The sequence below is a fragment of the Salvelinus namaycush genome, chromosome 24 (assembly GCF_016432855.1).
Source record: "Salvelinus namaycush isolate Seneca chromosome 24, SaNama_1.0, whole genome shotgun sequence".
NCBI lineage: Eukaryota > Metazoa > Chordata > Actinopteri > Salmoniformes > Salmonidae > Salvelinus > Salvelinus namaycush.
In genome coordinates this window covers 795,061-811,519 of record NC_052330.1, presented here as the reverse complement: position 1 = coordinate 811,519, position 16,459 = coordinate 795,061, and the positions used below count along the sequence as shown (strand labels likewise).

At 40.7% G+C, this 16,459-nt stretch overlaps 2 protein-coding genes across 3 annotated transcripts; one reads left to right on the top strand and one right to left on the bottom strand.

The window, feature by feature from the left end:
- The first annotated feature begins 1,375 nt into the window (after positions 1-1,375).
- aida (axin interactor, dorsalization associated) lies at positions 1,376-8,149 on the top strand. 2 transcript variants are annotated; one of them, XM_038962714.1, is made up of 11 exons: positions 1,376-1,681; positions 2,466-2,532; positions 2,805-2,858; positions 4,211-4,265; positions 4,374-4,437; positions 4,600-4,703; positions 4,952-4,960; positions 5,781-5,903; positions 6,111-6,233; positions 6,389-6,506; positions 6,717-8,149. In XM_038962714.1, exons 1-11 carry the CDS (start codon positions 1,575-1,577, stop codon positions 6,811-6,813), a joined length of 921 nt encoding a protein of 306 aa, XP_038818642.1. In that variant the 5' UTR covers positions 1,376-1,574; the 3' UTR covers positions 6,814-8,149. The 2 variants fall into 2 exon arrangements, with proteins under 2 accessions (XP_038818642.1, XP_038818643.1); XM_038962715.1 differs by lacking the exon at positions 4,952-4,960.
- Positions 8,150-9,471: 1,322 nt separating this feature from the next.
- LOC120019521 (basic proline-rich protein-like) lies at positions 9,472-11,513 on the bottom strand. Its single transcript, XM_038962816.1, has 3 exons — positions 11,395-11,513; positions 10,622-10,971; positions 9,472-10,465 (listed from the first exon to the last, which is right to left on the bottom strand). The coding sequence occupies exons 2-3, from the start codon at positions 10,818-10,820 to the stop codon at positions 10,206-10,208; spliced, it is 459 nt and encodes a 152-aa protein (XP_038818744.1). The 5' UTR covers positions 10,821-10,971; positions 11,395-11,513; the 3' UTR covers positions 9,472-10,205.
- Between the last annotated feature and the right edge of the window lie 4,946 nt (positions 11,514-16,459).

Below are 16,459 nucleotides of genomic sequence, written 5' to 3'. Positions count from 1 at the left end.
ACATATCTTGGTATTACAGTTAGCAAAGATCAGAAAGAAAGGGCCAACTTACATTTCTCTCCTATTGTAGAGCAAATTGGAAAGAGATTTAACTCCTGGTTATTAAGAGATCTTTCTTTATATGGACGTGTACTTTTATCAAAATCTGAAGGTCTGTCCAGATTAGTTTATACCTCCCTTGCCTTGGATGTTCCTTTGTCAGTAACTAAAATGGTTGATACTAAATTATTTAACTTCACATGGAGGAATAAACCTCATTATTTAAGAAAAGCGGTAATATGTAGCACCCAAGGTGAGGGAGGGTTGAATGCTCTGGATTTTAAAACCTCTAATATAATATTTAAGATTAAATGGATACAAAACTACTTAAGAAATAAGGATTGCATTTGGAATATCATCCATAATTTAATATTCCAACAAATTGGTGGTCTAGAATTCTTACTCAAATGCAACTTTGATATGGGTAAAATCCCATTAATTAATGTTAATTTGAAAGACTCTGATATTATGTTTTATTTTTATTTTTATTTTGAACCAAATGATATGGACCCTGATTTAACTTTCATTGTTCATTTGTTTATCTTTCATGGAAGATTCTTTGTCCATAAAATGAAGTGGGCAGAGAACAAACCCCTCTTCACATTATTTAAGATAGAATTGAAATATTATTTTGAAATTATCAGTAAATGTAAAAACAAAAAAGCAATACGCACCATAAAAGTATTTAACATATTGAAAATTAATCTTGATATGTAATACTGTTAGGTTTATGTACTCTTATCTGTATATTTCAGTTTTTTTTGTATTTGTTGTCCATAATAAAAAAATAAAAAAATAAAAAATACCTACACTTGCTGAATATACCAAATATGTTTTATAAATAAACCAAGATAGACAATAGTATGTCGTTTACAAATTAGTCACAGTTGGCAGAACAAGCAAGGAGGTGGGTAGAACCAAGCACGAGCTAGCATTTATCTGCATATTTCAGTTAGGGAACGTCTACTCTGTGAAGTGCGCCTGTGCAATAACTCAATTCGCCTTTGCACTCATTTCAAACAACGCGATTTTTAAACACTTTTGCAAAGGGTACAGTCTACAAAACTTGGTCCACTCTGTTCATGACAGATATTCGTTTTGGGAACAGAAAACTGTATTTAAATCAAATGTTTAATCGATGAGGAAATGTGCATAATGTCGGCCAAAATCCATCTCGTTACATCTTCTCCTACTGCCGGCCAGTGGGCTTCCAGTCACTACCATATTAGTAAGTGGAAACGCCAAGCGGATGCTTCACATTCATATATCCGGTGAAATATCTGTCTCAATCTTTTATCTGTGACTCTACTGCATATTGTGAGAGGCGGGACTTCCCTTCGTTTACGGATAGAGGTTTAGGTGAGAACGCAGAAGGGATCGTTACTGTATCAACTATTGGTAGGCCTATCACAGTTTTATGTGAAAGCCTCAGTACAGTAGCACAACTACTAGGATACAATGACGCGGCGAGGGACATAGTAGCCCATATCGGCGATGCTAACCTGAAACGTCTTGTGCAACTCCACCCGGTGAACATGTCTGATGTCAACAAGACTATCCAGAAATGGCACGCGAGTTTCAGAAAAGGCACGGACTTTGATTCGTGGGGACAATTAGTAGAGGCCATAGATGAGTACCAAATGTAAGTTGCATCACCTGTCACAGTGGTTAGAAGAATGAGAAAGGATGGTTGCATCTTACTACCTATTCAAGATGATGTTTACACTGCTCATCTCGAAATATGTAGTAAAATATATCATTATTGTTTTCATGAAGTATCAGGAAAGCCAGCAAATCTAAAAACCATCAGCAATAGAAAGCCATGCATGATCTTTGATGTGGTGTAACTGTAACTATTTTCTCTTGGCGTTACATTGTCACAAAGATGGGAAGTCAATTTGCGTCTGTTACAGTGTTGCTATCATTTTAGTTTATAAATCACAATTAGAATTTGGGTTGATGCATTCTGAAAATGCAATTTATATGACAGAGCAAGACACTCATATGGGCAAAGGGACATTATCTGCCACACCCTCCTATTCTTATGGGTGGAGCTCTGATCTGTGGATGTATCATAGGCTGCTGCGGATGATCAAAAACAAATGAGGATATATTCAAGACATTATTAAATAAGTGTTTCTTAAAATAGTATACTGTATTACACAGGAATGACAATCATGATAATTTTGAGGCTACTGTACCTCTTCTCTTGGCCCAGGAGGGGGCATGAGAACAATGCATTTGATTATTTTATTGCCACAACACCCATTCTTAGATGCCTTCAACGATGACTAGCGCTGTAGGTTACAACAATTTTTACTCAGCATATTTGTTAACATATTGTTTCCATATTTTGGGAACTATTAGTTTAACTTGATTAAGAATATGCATTTAACTGATGTTTCTATTCATTTATATGTATATAGACTCGCAAGGCAGCTGCAGAAAGAAGTACAGTCAACAAACCCGTCTGACTTCACAGAGGACCAGAAGGTACACACTTTTCTCAGACTAATTTCAACACCAGGTGAATTAATGAATACTTCTATTCAACACTGGGTGAATTAATGACTACTTATAGGCTTACGCTACCTCAACCTCACTTTCCTCTATCTCATATAGCCTATGCAGATTTTCATATGCCTTCTTTTTATAGCTGAAAGATACAGTTTTTCATCACAACATATTTATTGACAGAAAAAAGGTTTGACATTCAGTGGTACCCTAATTATGTGAGGAAACCTGATTTTTTTCTTTTTTTTTAGAAAACATTAGGGAAGTTTGCAACATGCCTGGAGATGAGGAGCTCTGCCTTGCAGGTTTGTACCTCTAATACAATAATACTTATTGTTTTATAGTAAAAGACCACTAAATGAATGCTCTCTTTCTACCTATGCATCAGTGTTGAACTGTCTATAGGCGAGGTGATGAATACATCCAATACCAATCTGTGATGTCAAATCAAATGACATTTTATCTGTCACATGCCCCGAATACAACAGGTGTAGGTAGACCTTACAGTGAAATGCTTACTTACAAGCCCTTAACCAACAGTGCAGTTTTAAGAACAAAATACAACAAAAAAAAGAAATAAAAGTAACAAATAATTAAAGAGCAGCAGTGAAATAACAATAGCGAGGCTATATACAGGGAGTACCGGTACAGAGTCAATGTGCGGGGGCACCGGTTAGTTGAGGTAATATGTACATGTAGGTAGAGTTATTAAAGTGACTATGCATAGATAATAAACAGAGAGTAGCAGCAGCGTAAAAGAGGGGTGGGGGCAATGCAAATAGTCTGGGTAGCCATTTGATTAGATGTTCAGGAGTCTTATGGCTTGGGGGTAAAAGCTGTTTAGAAGCCTCTTGGACCTAAACTTGGCGCTCCGGTACTGCCTGCCGTGCGGTAGCAGAGAGAACAGTCTATGACTAGGGTGGCTGGAGTCTTTGACAATTTTTAGGGCCTTCCTCTGACACCACCTGGTATAAGAGGTCCTGGATGGCAGGAAGCTTGGCCTTACGCACTACCCTCTATAGTGCCTTGCGGTCGGAGGGCCCGAGCTGTTGCCTTACAAGGCAGTGATGCAACCAGTCAGGATGCTCTCGATGGTGCAGCTGTCAAAACTTTTCAGGATCTGAGGACCCATGCCAAATCTTTTCAGTCTCCTGAGGGGGAATAGGTTTTGTCATGCCCTCTTCGCGACTATCTTGGTGTGCTTGGACCATGTTAGTTTGTTGGTGATGTGGACACCAAGGAGCTTGAAGCTCTCAACCTGCACCACTACAGCCCCGTCGATGAGAATGGGGGGGTGTTCGGTCCTCCTTTTCCTGTAGTCCACATTCATCTCCTTTGTCTTGAGTATTCATCTAATTAAGTGTGTATGTGTACATGTTCCGGCTCGCCAGCCAATTATCATATTGATGAAAATCCAGTGTCTGTGTTATGACTAACGTATGATTACATGATGTTACACTCATTCTGTTTTTTTTATGATTTCTAATTCTTAACCTTCTATGATATGCATTTAACTCTGTAACACAACCTTGTCAGTGAATCACAGGAAGATTTTGTCAGATGTTCCAAGGCTGTTACAATTGGCTCCAAAATCTATTCATGTCTTCAGCAAATTCTTGAACATTTCAATATTTTCCATCTTCTTTTGCTCCTTTAGTGCACACAATCTCAGGAGGAGTTCAAGTTGGAAGATCTGAAGAAACTGGAAATTAGTATGTATACTAGGAAGAGTAGGATATCGTCAACATCTGAATGCTTTATTCATCATTAGTTGAATGTTTTGGCAGTGTAATTTGTTAATTGTGCTTTTCTCTCAACAGTTATCAAGAGTATTTTGACGTATAACAAAGATTTTCCTTTTGATGTGCAGCCAGTGCCCTTGAGGTAAATGAAGATGGATAAACCATCACAATGCAGGCCACTTATTGTCGTACCCAATGTAAATACAGACAAAATCAGAAGTTTTTTTTGTCTAATCTCCTAACATCATGCTGAGCCTGTAAATATTCATAACAAGTAATCTAATGAATGAAATCTTACATTCAGGAGAATCCTTGCCCCAGGGGAGGAGGAGAACTTGGAGGTGGAAGAAGAGGAGGATGCTGCTACAGGAGCAGGCTCCCCAGAGTCCTTTCCCAACAGAGTACCAGGTAAGTACTCACAAAGTACTTGCAAAGTACTCAACAAATACTGTGTTTTATTTGTAATCTATGGTGTATATAGAGCATTCATAATCATTGGTCACTATTCTGAATCTGTTGACTGTGTAATTTTGCCATGGGTATTTTTTTTGGCTTTGTGGCCCTGTTTTGAGTGCCTTTGTGATTGCTGTCTCCTCTGTTCCCTGTCTCTCTGCATGGCTTCGTCGCTCTGTCCTCACTGCCTGCTCCATTCACAGTTTTGCAAGGTATGGTTTGGTTGAGAAGTAAGGGGCTGGCATGGGTCTATGTCTTTTTATAGTTTTGTCGTAGCATGAATATGATTGCCTACTAATGGACAGTTTGTTATTATCAAAAACCCTATCCTACTACTACTAGATAGCTTTAGTTGTTGAATCTACTTTTCAATGTCTTTTTTTTATTTTTATAAGCGTTCACCAAAACGTGTATGGCATCTTAGCTTTATCTGTTAGTCAGTCTACAACTTCTTCTGCTGCCTATTATTGTATAAGTAAAATACTGCTGACAGTAATGACTTGAACAAAGATCTGTAAGTATAAACACTGGTTACGTCCCAAATGACACCCTATTCCCTATGCAGTGCAATATGGGCACTGGTCAAAAGTAGTGCACTATAGTAGTTCACTTGTCCCTCTGTTGCCCATTTGAAACATGTATTGTAGGATTTGTATTTTTGTATTGCTTGTAACTGCTTCGGGTAATGCAAGTTCTTGTGCTGTTAGGGGAATAACCTGTGTGTAAATGTAACAATCTGCTGCTGTATTTTTTTGTGTGATCGTTTTGTTTGTTTTGTGTAGTTTCTTAATCATTGTACATAAACTGTATGTGTAAACATGTATATGCAGGGCCCAGCTGTAAAAGAGACCTTGGTCTCAGTCTGTGTTCCTTGTTGAAATCAAGGTATAATAAAATAATAATATAGGGAGTAGGGTTCCATTTGGGACTTTACCATTATCTTGATTTCAGCTGCATTAGTTCTGGGAACGTGGGAATATTTTCTGCAATTATTGTATCTTTAGAAAGTTACAGCTTTCATGTCTCCAACAGGTACATTGTTGCCACGGTTACCCTCAGAGCCCAAGATGTCGCTGCTCACAATAAAGATTGACAAGATTGGGCTGAAAGATGCTGGGCAATGCATTGATCCCTACATGACAGTTAGTGTGAAAGGTACTAAATGTAGGCTACATTGTTTACATTGCTGAGATGAGTTGCTTACCTTCACATCTGAAATGGTAAGGTCTAAAACAGTGATAATCTAGAAAAATGTTAAAATAATTATCTCTGTTGAGTTGACACTTGACAGTACATTTTTTTAAATATAATTTATTCCTGCAGAACAGCCCAAGTGAATATGAACGTTTTGTTTCCCAACAGATTTGAGTGGCATTGATTTGAACCCAGTGCAAGACACACCTGTGGCAACCCGAAAGGAGGACACATACATTCACTTCAGCGTAGACATTGAGATCCAGAGACATATCGAGAGACTACCAAAAGGTAGTCAAACGTTCTATTTCTACTGAATTAGTAGTGGGGCCTCTATTTAGCCAGTATCATGTAATATTAAGCTAATACAGTGTCAGTATATGTTCAAATCCTTGCAGAGGGATTGGGCAGACAATCGTTAATCCTGAATTTTGTTCATGTTCCAGGGGCAGCTATTTTCTTTGAGTTCAAGCACTATAAACCCAAGAAGGGGTTTACCAGCACAAAATGTTTTGCCTTCATGGAAATGGATGAGATCAAACCTGGTCCCATTGTGATCGAGTTGTGAGTGACACATTTGGTGTTTTCCAGATTAACTTTATTTAAATGTACTCACTATTTTATTTTAAGATGAAAATAAATTAAATTTGATAACTATTTCTTTTGAGAATCTCAGATTTCAGCTATTTTTCTGGGGGGGGGGGGGGTCGGGTTCAGACTGCCCTTCGAATATACTGCTTGAATTAATCACTTATTTATGCTATCGGATGTCAGGTACAAGAAGCCTACTGACTTCAAGAGGAAGAAGCTCCAGCTCCTGACCAAGAAGCCACTCTATCTCCACCTCCACCAGACGTTGCACAAAGATTAATAACCGAGGTCACAGAGTAGAGCACATCAAGAAAGCAGAAGCGCCACAGAATTCCACTGTAGTCATCAGACATCCAGCAAAGTTTGGTGTACCGACTCCCTATCCGCCTCCACTCACATCAGCAATACTAAACCCAGCAGGCCCAAATGCCACAACCTCAACTCTGTGATAGGACGGCCCTGGATGACACATATTAACTACAGCGGTGACAACACACTACTGTATAATGCTGCTTCGTAACCAAGTGGGAGGTGGGAATTTACCAGTTGTGAAGTCGTAAATACCAGTTGGATGCATTCACGTGATTTGAACTTGTTGAGAAAAGATCATTTGGCTAATGGCCAACAAGCTGCCTAAACCATAAACTAAAAGCTATCATGCTGGTAAACAAATGAGTGTTAAAAAACATATTAATAGATTGATTTTTATAAATAATGTTTTGTTGCATTTAATTGCAGAAAAATGCTGTTATCCAGGTCATTTCCTAAGTAGGTGATGTCAGAGGTCAGCATGTGGGAGAAGTGGGAGCTCAGGATGATGTATGAGTTTCCCACTAGTAATTACCAGTTGGAGGGCCTTTCAAATGGTAAATTCCCACTTGGTTACAAAACGCAGCATTTGACCCCTCTGGTGCCAATTAGCGATCACTTTTTTTCTCCTCTCTGCATGACGCTCAATGGAAAAGAAGAGTTGAGTTAGTAATTGGTACTGTATGTCAAACAACCAGCCTCGTCTTTAGTCTTCCTCTGCCTTTCCCTTTGGGGATGAAAGAGGATCAACATGGTCATAGGTGCTCAAGCGGTGTATTGATGATGTCATATCCTGGTGCCAATTTCAAAATATCTCATTGAGCCCATTTGACACTGCCACAGTGAAAATATATAACTGCCCTGTTCATTTACTTACATCCTTATCACTGATCTGGCGTTATTTAATAGGTAAAAGTAATATATTGGGATATTTGCTTTAATCTATCCTATCACATTAGATGTGTGATTACTTCAAGGATGGGAGGAAGGATGCATTTTTTTAGCATTCAAAAAGGATTCTGAGATGCTATGATGTCATCCTGTTATAAAGGGAGTTGAAAAGGATGCTGCATGTAACTGAAGTTGACTTTTACCTCTGTTTTGAATGCTGTTCCCATGAAGGCCACAATGGCTAACCACTATTAAAACATTGTCTCCATTTTATAAATATTTTGATATTTTTTGTTGTAATGGCACTAACTGAATACACTTATGGTGCTTTCAAGACAACTGGGAACTCTGGAAAAAAAATTGGGTCAAATCATGACGTCGGTGATCTTCGGGTCGGAAAGTCAGAGCTCTAGAAAGGTGCCAGAGTTCCCGACTTGGAATTCCGAGTTGGATGACTTAATAGATTTCTCCCAGTCGGAGCTTGTTTTTTTTCAGAGTTCCCGGTTGTCTTGAACACACTGAAGTCGGAGATTTCTGAGTTCCCAGTTGTTTTGAACACGGCATTAAGAGACACTAATCAGTGCATATTATTGTGTGTGCTGTACGACAGGGTTGACGATTGTCAATACAGTGTTGTGCTTTTGGTAACAGGTTGTGATAAAATGAACATTTATCATTGGACTGACAATTTACACTGCTTTCATTTTTAATAAACAAAATGCTGTTTGAATAGTGGTCCTTCTTTACACTTACTAAAGCAGCGAAACCTAACATGTCAAATTTTTACTGGGCTTGTTTGACATTGCAGGTGACTGCTGACTGATATACAAATGACCTTGCATCATAAAATGAACGACTCATTCGCAGATCAGTTAGTCATAATGAATCACATATTTGATTTTCACTAACATAGACTAGTGAAGGCTTTGCAGGAGTGCCCATAGTAATTACCAGAATTACCCACTTAAATCAGGAATAAACAGATGGGTATTACTGTAGCAGTTGTTAGCATATACAAAGAGAGCAAATTCAAGTGTTGGGTGTCGATAGAAAATCCACTTAGTCGTCATGATTAACCTTCAGTAACTCCATTTATGGCGTCACATACTGTAGAAATGTACAATGTCAATTCAGACCTGGAAGAATGTGAAAAACGTGATGACAAACCCTGTTCATTCTACCTGCACTGTTACTGTAGACTGGAGCAGGGTTTCGCAAACTCGGTCGTGGCCCCCTCCGGGTGCACATTTTGGGTTTTGCCCTAGCACAACACAGCTGATTCAAATAATCAAAGCTTGATGAGTTGATTAATAGAATCAACTGTGTAGCACTAGGGCAAAAGGACTGAGTTTGGGAAATCCTGGACTATAGCATAAGACTCATCAATCCCTTGTATGCCCTTACTTTTCCCTATGTCATTCACTCAGCACCACTTTCAGTGTACAGTATGTTGGTGACATGCAGAGCAGAGCCCCACTACACAGTAATTTGACAGCCTCGATAACAGTGTACATCATAACATTCCAGATATGCCAATAATCACTCAAGTGTTTTGGTAGCGGTAAATATTGTCGGCGGGTACAAAGAAACGTTCTGGGACCTACAGAGAGTAAAACATTTCTAACCAAAGCATGCAATGATATACATTTAATGCAAATAGTCTTTAGTCACGTGCAACATTTTTTTGTTATTTTCTTTTTATTGAAAATAATTAGAAAAATGTGATGCATCCCTGATGTAACATAAGAACAAAAAAAGATACAAATGTGAAGGTAATATGACAGGTGTTCATTTAGTGGGTGATTACTGGCTTTTCACATGTGATACAGCTACCCATACAAAACAAAATGCACTGTCAGACATTTCCTTTCAAACTAAAATGGATCACAAAAGTTGTCATATGCTTCACATGAACAATAGACAACTGCAGTACCTTTTACCAGTTTTATTAATAAAATATCCTAAGAACAGTAAATACATCTTTGACTTTCAACTTACACAACTTTCCTTTTCAGTTCATTCTGAAGAGAGTTTGGGGAAGAGTTAAGATAATATGGTACTTCTGAAATGATCGATCAAGCAACCCAAAAGCTTGGGGTCCATTTATTTTTAATAATTTCCACAGGAAACCATGATAACATTGTGAAATTAATACAAAATCAACATAATACCCTTTTAAAAACTTAAAATCCTCAGTCATACAATAGAATTGTTATTGCACAATAGGACTTCTTGCAGAGTAACAAGCCTCAGTTCTACTCCTCTTCAAGTCATTATTACATTTCAGACACAAAACATAAGACATTGATTTTCTGATGCTTTAATAGGAACACTAACTTTTTAGATACTTCTGTTGTTTGCAAGTATATCATATGATATTTATTTTCAGCCAATTAAAAACAAAAATGAAAAAATAAAGAGATGAATCGTGGTTGATTAAATGTAGCTGGGTCGTTAACGGTTGGTAGGTGTCTAAGGCTCTGCCATGGCAGAGCTGACTGAGTCCTGGGGGGCAGCTGTTGCCTGCTGGGAGCTGTAGTCTTGCCCCTGGCCCTGGGGGCCAGCGCCGGGCTGGGGGCCCACTGAAGAGTCATGGCCATCTGGGACCTGTGGCTGCACAGGGAAGTCTTTGGGGCCGACATGAGGAGGGAATGGGGCCACCCCAGGGGGCAGGTGTCGGAGTGGGATGGAGTGATCAAGTGGTCCATAGTGCACGTAGGTATGTGGGGGTCCTATGGGTCGGGCCATAGGAGGGTATAAGGAAAAATGAACATACAAATATAACACTGTAGTACCAACATAACAATAGCATTGCTAACCACAACTGAAATACTAATAGCAAAGACTCAACTTGAGATAAAAGCTGGGGGCCAGAATTCACCACCTACCGAATAGGGGAGGCACCGGTCCATAGTGAGAAGGTGGAGGAAGGTACCGGTTGTGTGGGGAAGGGGGACCGTAAGCACCAGGAGGTGGAGGCCGATGTCCGGATGGTATCATGGGACTAGGCGGGTGTCCGTTAGGCGGTGGGGGTCCAGGAGGCATCATGCCTGAGTGTCCGTTGTCTGGTCGGTACACGGGAGGCATGAAGGGTGGGGGAGGAGGGATGTGGTGGGGTCCGGGAAGGGGACGGTAGCAGAGTCCGGAGGGATGGCTGATGACTGATCTGAGACTTGAGTCAGGGGGGGGAGCTGATGGGAGAGACCAGCAGGGAGCCAGGACCCTGAGGTCGAGAGTTCTGGAGGAACAACACCAAAAAATATTAAAACAAAGAATAGCAATAGGTCCATTGTGCTTGTAGCCCTGCTGCTGGCACCAACAATGAGAGACCCTTTCATCTGATTCAAACAGTTTCGTTAGGTTAGAACAAAAACAATTATGCACTGGTGAGAAAGACAACAATATCCCACAATAATAAGTCAAGTTACACAGTCCCACAAGAATCACACGACCAAGTTCCACACACTGATTCAGAATCAGGACCGTTTCCACAAAGCATTAACCTCAAACACACACAGCTTTAAATGATAACACATTTGAGATATCCATCATGTAGTTGTGCTGAAGTTATGGCTTTGTAGAACAGTGTCACCAATTCATTCAGTGGGGGTCAGAGGGAGGGTGGGTGTTGTAATATAGGGAAAATATAAAAGGAGCTTACAGACGGGCCACGGGAAGCGGCAAAGGTCTTCAGACTTCAATGGGAGTAGGGCGGCAAAACGCAAGCAGTTTCGCAAGTGGCGCCGTTTGTGGTACTCACTCCAGTGAGCGGCGGCGCTGGCTCTACGCTCAAGGCTTCAAAATATGCATGTTTGACCAATGAGCAGAGTTCATCTCGCCAACCAACCAACCAATGTTTTAATCACAACCGTCGAGCTGACAACCGGGACCGCTGGCATCTACACATGGTAGGCAGAAATGTTCAGTTTACCGTAGCCCGTCTGTAAGCGCCTTAAAACAAGCAACCACACATGTCAGAATCCAGCCAGCAATGTTAAGTCTGACAACCATGTGACGCCACTACCCAGCTGACTGCCACTCCAGCCACTGATCCACGGCTGGGGTAAGCATGCTCACACACACATCCGCATCCCTGCCACCGCTGCCTCGAACATAATACTCACTGCCTCTGGGTTCTCTGTGGAGGCCTGGGCCTCAGCCTGTGACTCTAGTGGAGCGGTCTGTTTAGTGCAAACACACCCACATGATGGAGGAACAGGGGGGAGAGATGCACATAAGACCATAAGGACTCAAGGTGTTTCATTGAAACTTTCCTTCTCTAGTTCCATGTCACTTTTTCCCTCCTGACATTGTTACGTAATAAGGAAATAAATAACCTGTGTACATTGTCTCAAATTGACTGAAACTTACCGAGCTGCCCAGATTGCTTGGTGAGGATGTACGTGGGGCCGTGGTGTCTGTGGAGGAACAAAGGGAAGAATGACTAGAGGAGATATAGGATAAGGGCTCGATTAGGGAATAATACCACATCAACCCTCATTGACAAAAAATACAATCCCTACCAGGTCTAGCAGCCACTGGGTGTTTGTGGTCAGGAGGGTAACGGCCGTAAGGGTGAGGTCGTGGTCCTGTTGGACAATAAATACACGGTGATACATCAACGTAAAACACTGCAATATTCTCAAATCTTCTAGAATGCTAACCATGGCTCTCCTGGTTGTCATTAGGCACCTGACTCTAGACCACGTTCCTGGTTCATGCTACCATCTATTTATAGCAAAGTCTTGTCTATTTGCAGTCCGAGGAAAATGTTTGGTCATGTCATGGTAGGATATTATTCTTCCAGAACTAGAAGTACCAGTACCAGAATATTTGAGATTCTTCAAAGAAGCCACCCTTTGCCTTGATGACAGCTTTGCACACTTTTGGCATTCTCTCAACCAGCTTCATGAGGTAGTCACCTGGAATGCATTTCAATTAACAGGTGTGCCTTGTTAAAAGTAAATTTGTGGAATTTCTTTCCTTCTTAATGCGTTTGAGCCAATCAGTTGTGTTGTGACAAGGTAGGGGTGGTATAAAGAAGATGGTCTTTTACCAAATAGGGCTAAGTCCATATTATGGCAAGAACAGCTCAAATAAGCAAAAAGAAACGACAGTCCATTACTTTATGACATGAAGATCAGTCAATCTGGAAAATAAACTTTAAAAGTTCTTGAAATTTGGGTGCAGTCGCAAAAACCATCAAGCTCTATGATGAAACTGGCTCTCATGAGAAACGCCACAGGAAAGACCAAGAGTTACCTCTGCTGCAGAGGATAAGTTCATTAGTTACCAGCCCAAATAAATGCTTCAGAGTTCAAGTAACAGACACATCAACATCAACTGTTCAGATGAGACCACGTGAAATCAGGCCTTCATGGTCGAATTGCTGCAAAGAAACCACTACTAAAAGGTCCCCCATAAGAAGAGACTTGCTTGGGCCAATAAACAAGAGCAATGGAGATGAGACTGATGGAAATCTGTCCTTTGGTCTGAAGAGTACAAATTTGAGAGTTTTGGTTCCAACCTTCGTGTCTTTCTGAGACGCAGAGTAGGTGAACGAATGATCTCCATATGTGTGGTTCCCACCGTGGAGCATGGAGGTGGTGTGGTGTGGTGTGATGGTGCTTTGCTGGTGACACTGTCTGTGATTTATTTAGAATTCAAGGGACACTTAACCAGCATGGCTCCCACAGCATTCTGCAGTGATACGCCATCCCATCTGGTTTGCGCTTAGTGGGACTTCATTTGCTTTTCAACAGGACAATGACCCAACACACATCCAGGCTGTGTGAGGGCTATTTGACCAAGGACAGTGATGAGTGCTGCATCAGATGGCCTGGCCTCCACAATCACCTGACCTCAACCCAATTGAGATGGTTTGGGATGAGTTGGACCCCAGAGTGTAGGAAAAGCAGCAAACAAGAGCACAGCATGTGGGAACTCCTTCAAGACTGTTGGAAAAGCATTTCAGGTGAAGCTGGTTGAGAGAATGCCAAGAGTGTGCAAAGCTGTCATCAAGTCAAAGGGAGGCTACTTTAAAGAATCTCAAATATATTTTGATTTGTTTAACACTTTTGGTTATTACATGATTCAATATGTGTTGTTTCATAGTTTTGATGTCTTCACTATGATTCTACAATGTAGAAAATAGTAAAAATAAAGAAAAACCCTAGAATGAGTAGGTGTCCCCAAACTTCTGACTGGTACTGTGTGTATGTGTATATACAGTTGAAGTCGGAAGTTTACATACAGTTAGGTTGGAGTCATTAAAACTAGTTTTTCAACCACTCCACAAATTTCTTGTTTACAAGCTATAGTTTTGGCAAGTCGGTTAAGATTACGTTCATCTCTAGGAGACAGAATGCGTCTCCTTTCTGAGCAGTATAACGGCTGCGTGGATCGATTACAGGCTCAAAATGGCCAGAAACAAAGACTTTTCTTCTGAAAGGCCAGCATCTCGGAGTCGCCTCTCCACTGTTGACGTTGAGACTGGTGTTTTGCGGGTACTATTTAATGAAGTTGCCAGTTCCTCAACATATGAGGCATCTGTTTCTCAAACTAGACACTAATGTACTTGTCCTCTTGCTCAGTTGTGAACCGGGGCCTCCCACTCCTCTTTCTATTCTGGTTAGAGCCAGTTTGCGCTGTTTTGTGAAGAGAGTAGTACACAGCGTTGTGCGAGATATTCAGTGTCTTGACAATTTCTCACAAGGAATAGCTTTCATTTCTCAGAACAAGAATAGACTGACGAGATTCAGAAGTGCTTTGTTTCTGGCCATTTTGAGCCTGTAATCGAACCCACAAATGCTGATACTCCAGATACCTAACTAGTCTAAAAGGTGGCCAATTTTATTGCTTCTTTAAATCAGGACAGTTTTCAGCTGTGCTAACATACTTGCAAAAGGGTTTTCTAAAGATCAATTAGCCTTTTAAAATTATACACTTGGATTAGCAAACACAACGTGCCATTATCAGCAAGTGATGGTTGCTGATAATGGGCCTCTGTACGCCCATGTGTAGATATTCAAAAAAAATCATTATTATTAATTAAAAAATAAAAGCCGTTTCCAGCTACAATAGTCATTTACAACATTAATGTATACACTGTATTTCTGATCAATTTGATGTTATTTTAAATGGACAAAAATAAATGCTTTTATTTTAAAAACAAGGACATTTCTAAGTGACTCCAAACTTTTGAACGGTAATGTATATTTTAAATATATATACATATATATATATATATATATATATACAAATGTATGGAATGCAGTAATCCCACAAGCGAAAGCAAAGGCTGAAGCTTTAGTAACCTAACGAGTTGCCACACACATATGATCTCACAACAGCTGAACACAAAAACACCACCATAGTACTGAAAGAGCAAGAGGGATGCAAGAGCGGTTATTCCAAATTGTGAAAGCAAACGGAGGCATGGGAACATTCTGGATCGTCTGGACACGCAAACACAGGTGAGAAAGATGGGTATGGCAGTAGAGGGAGAAAAGATGGCAGTGAAAGAGACAGGAAAGAACGTCTTTGAAAACCAGAGAGGACGCAATCAGAAGACAAACATTAGGAAGTGGAAAAGGTCAGAGGTGGGTACCAACTAGGAGCAGGATGAGAGCAGTAGGAAGAAAAATAAGGGAAATTATTGAAACACCACAGCGGAGGTAAAGACAGGGAAAAAGGAAAGGTGAAAAGCGGGAAGTCAGGGCATACAAGGGTGAACAAGGGGGGGGTGATTGGCTGAGGGATGGTACTGCTCGGCCAATCAGCAGGGCCAAGGCTGTCCGGGGCGGGGGTTCAGGAGACTCACGATAGGGCTTGTTCCTTCGTATCCGTGAACTTGTTCCTTCGCATCCGTGAACTTCTATCATGAGAGGGGGGGAAGGGGCACCTCCACTCACAGGTGAGGGCCTGTACGAATCACCTGTTTAGCAAAACCATTTAACAAAACACTCAGTGTCAGTCTCTCCACATTGGACATGCTACAAGGAATTCAAATCAAAACCTCAGGAAAACATGCATTTCAGAGGGTGGACGTCAAACAGCAGATGGGGTATCAGACAGTCAAAAAGTCCAAGATCTAATTTGAAATGCAGTCACAGATGATATCCAACCGACAAGACAGTAGAAATGCTCAGGAACGTTACAGAACGTTCAGATAGAAATATGATTCTCTGTCCTCAAGAAAAGAGTCATATCAGCCCTATTCATTTAATTTCTACCTGCAAGTTATGTTCTGACGATTTTGCCTTACTGAATGCACCCCAGACGTGCCAGTCGCCAGCACTAAATAACGTGAACTGAGGATTGGTTCTTACCTCGTCGGAGAGGCATGGGAGCCATCCCAGGGGTGGGCTTGAACAGAGGCCTACGGAGCTCATTCAGCTTGCTGGACATGTCAGGCAGTCTAGGGTGAAAAAGAGAACAGGCATTTAGATTCTCAATACTCTACCTCCAAATCTAGACTAATACAGCTTACTGCATTGCAAAACTGTGACCAAAACACTTGCATTTGTGGCCCTTCGACTTGGCAGTGCAACCTTTGGTTCACAATGTGCCTCTTTTTACTTTACTATTATGACTAATTCAAAAAGTAAATGTGAGATTGACCAAAAATAAACAAAATGAAAGGATCTGCCAGTCTCCATTTTGAGTGAGCAATAGGTGAGACGTGCATTCAGAAAAAGGCAGTTTGCAAAGCAGCTACTGTTGTT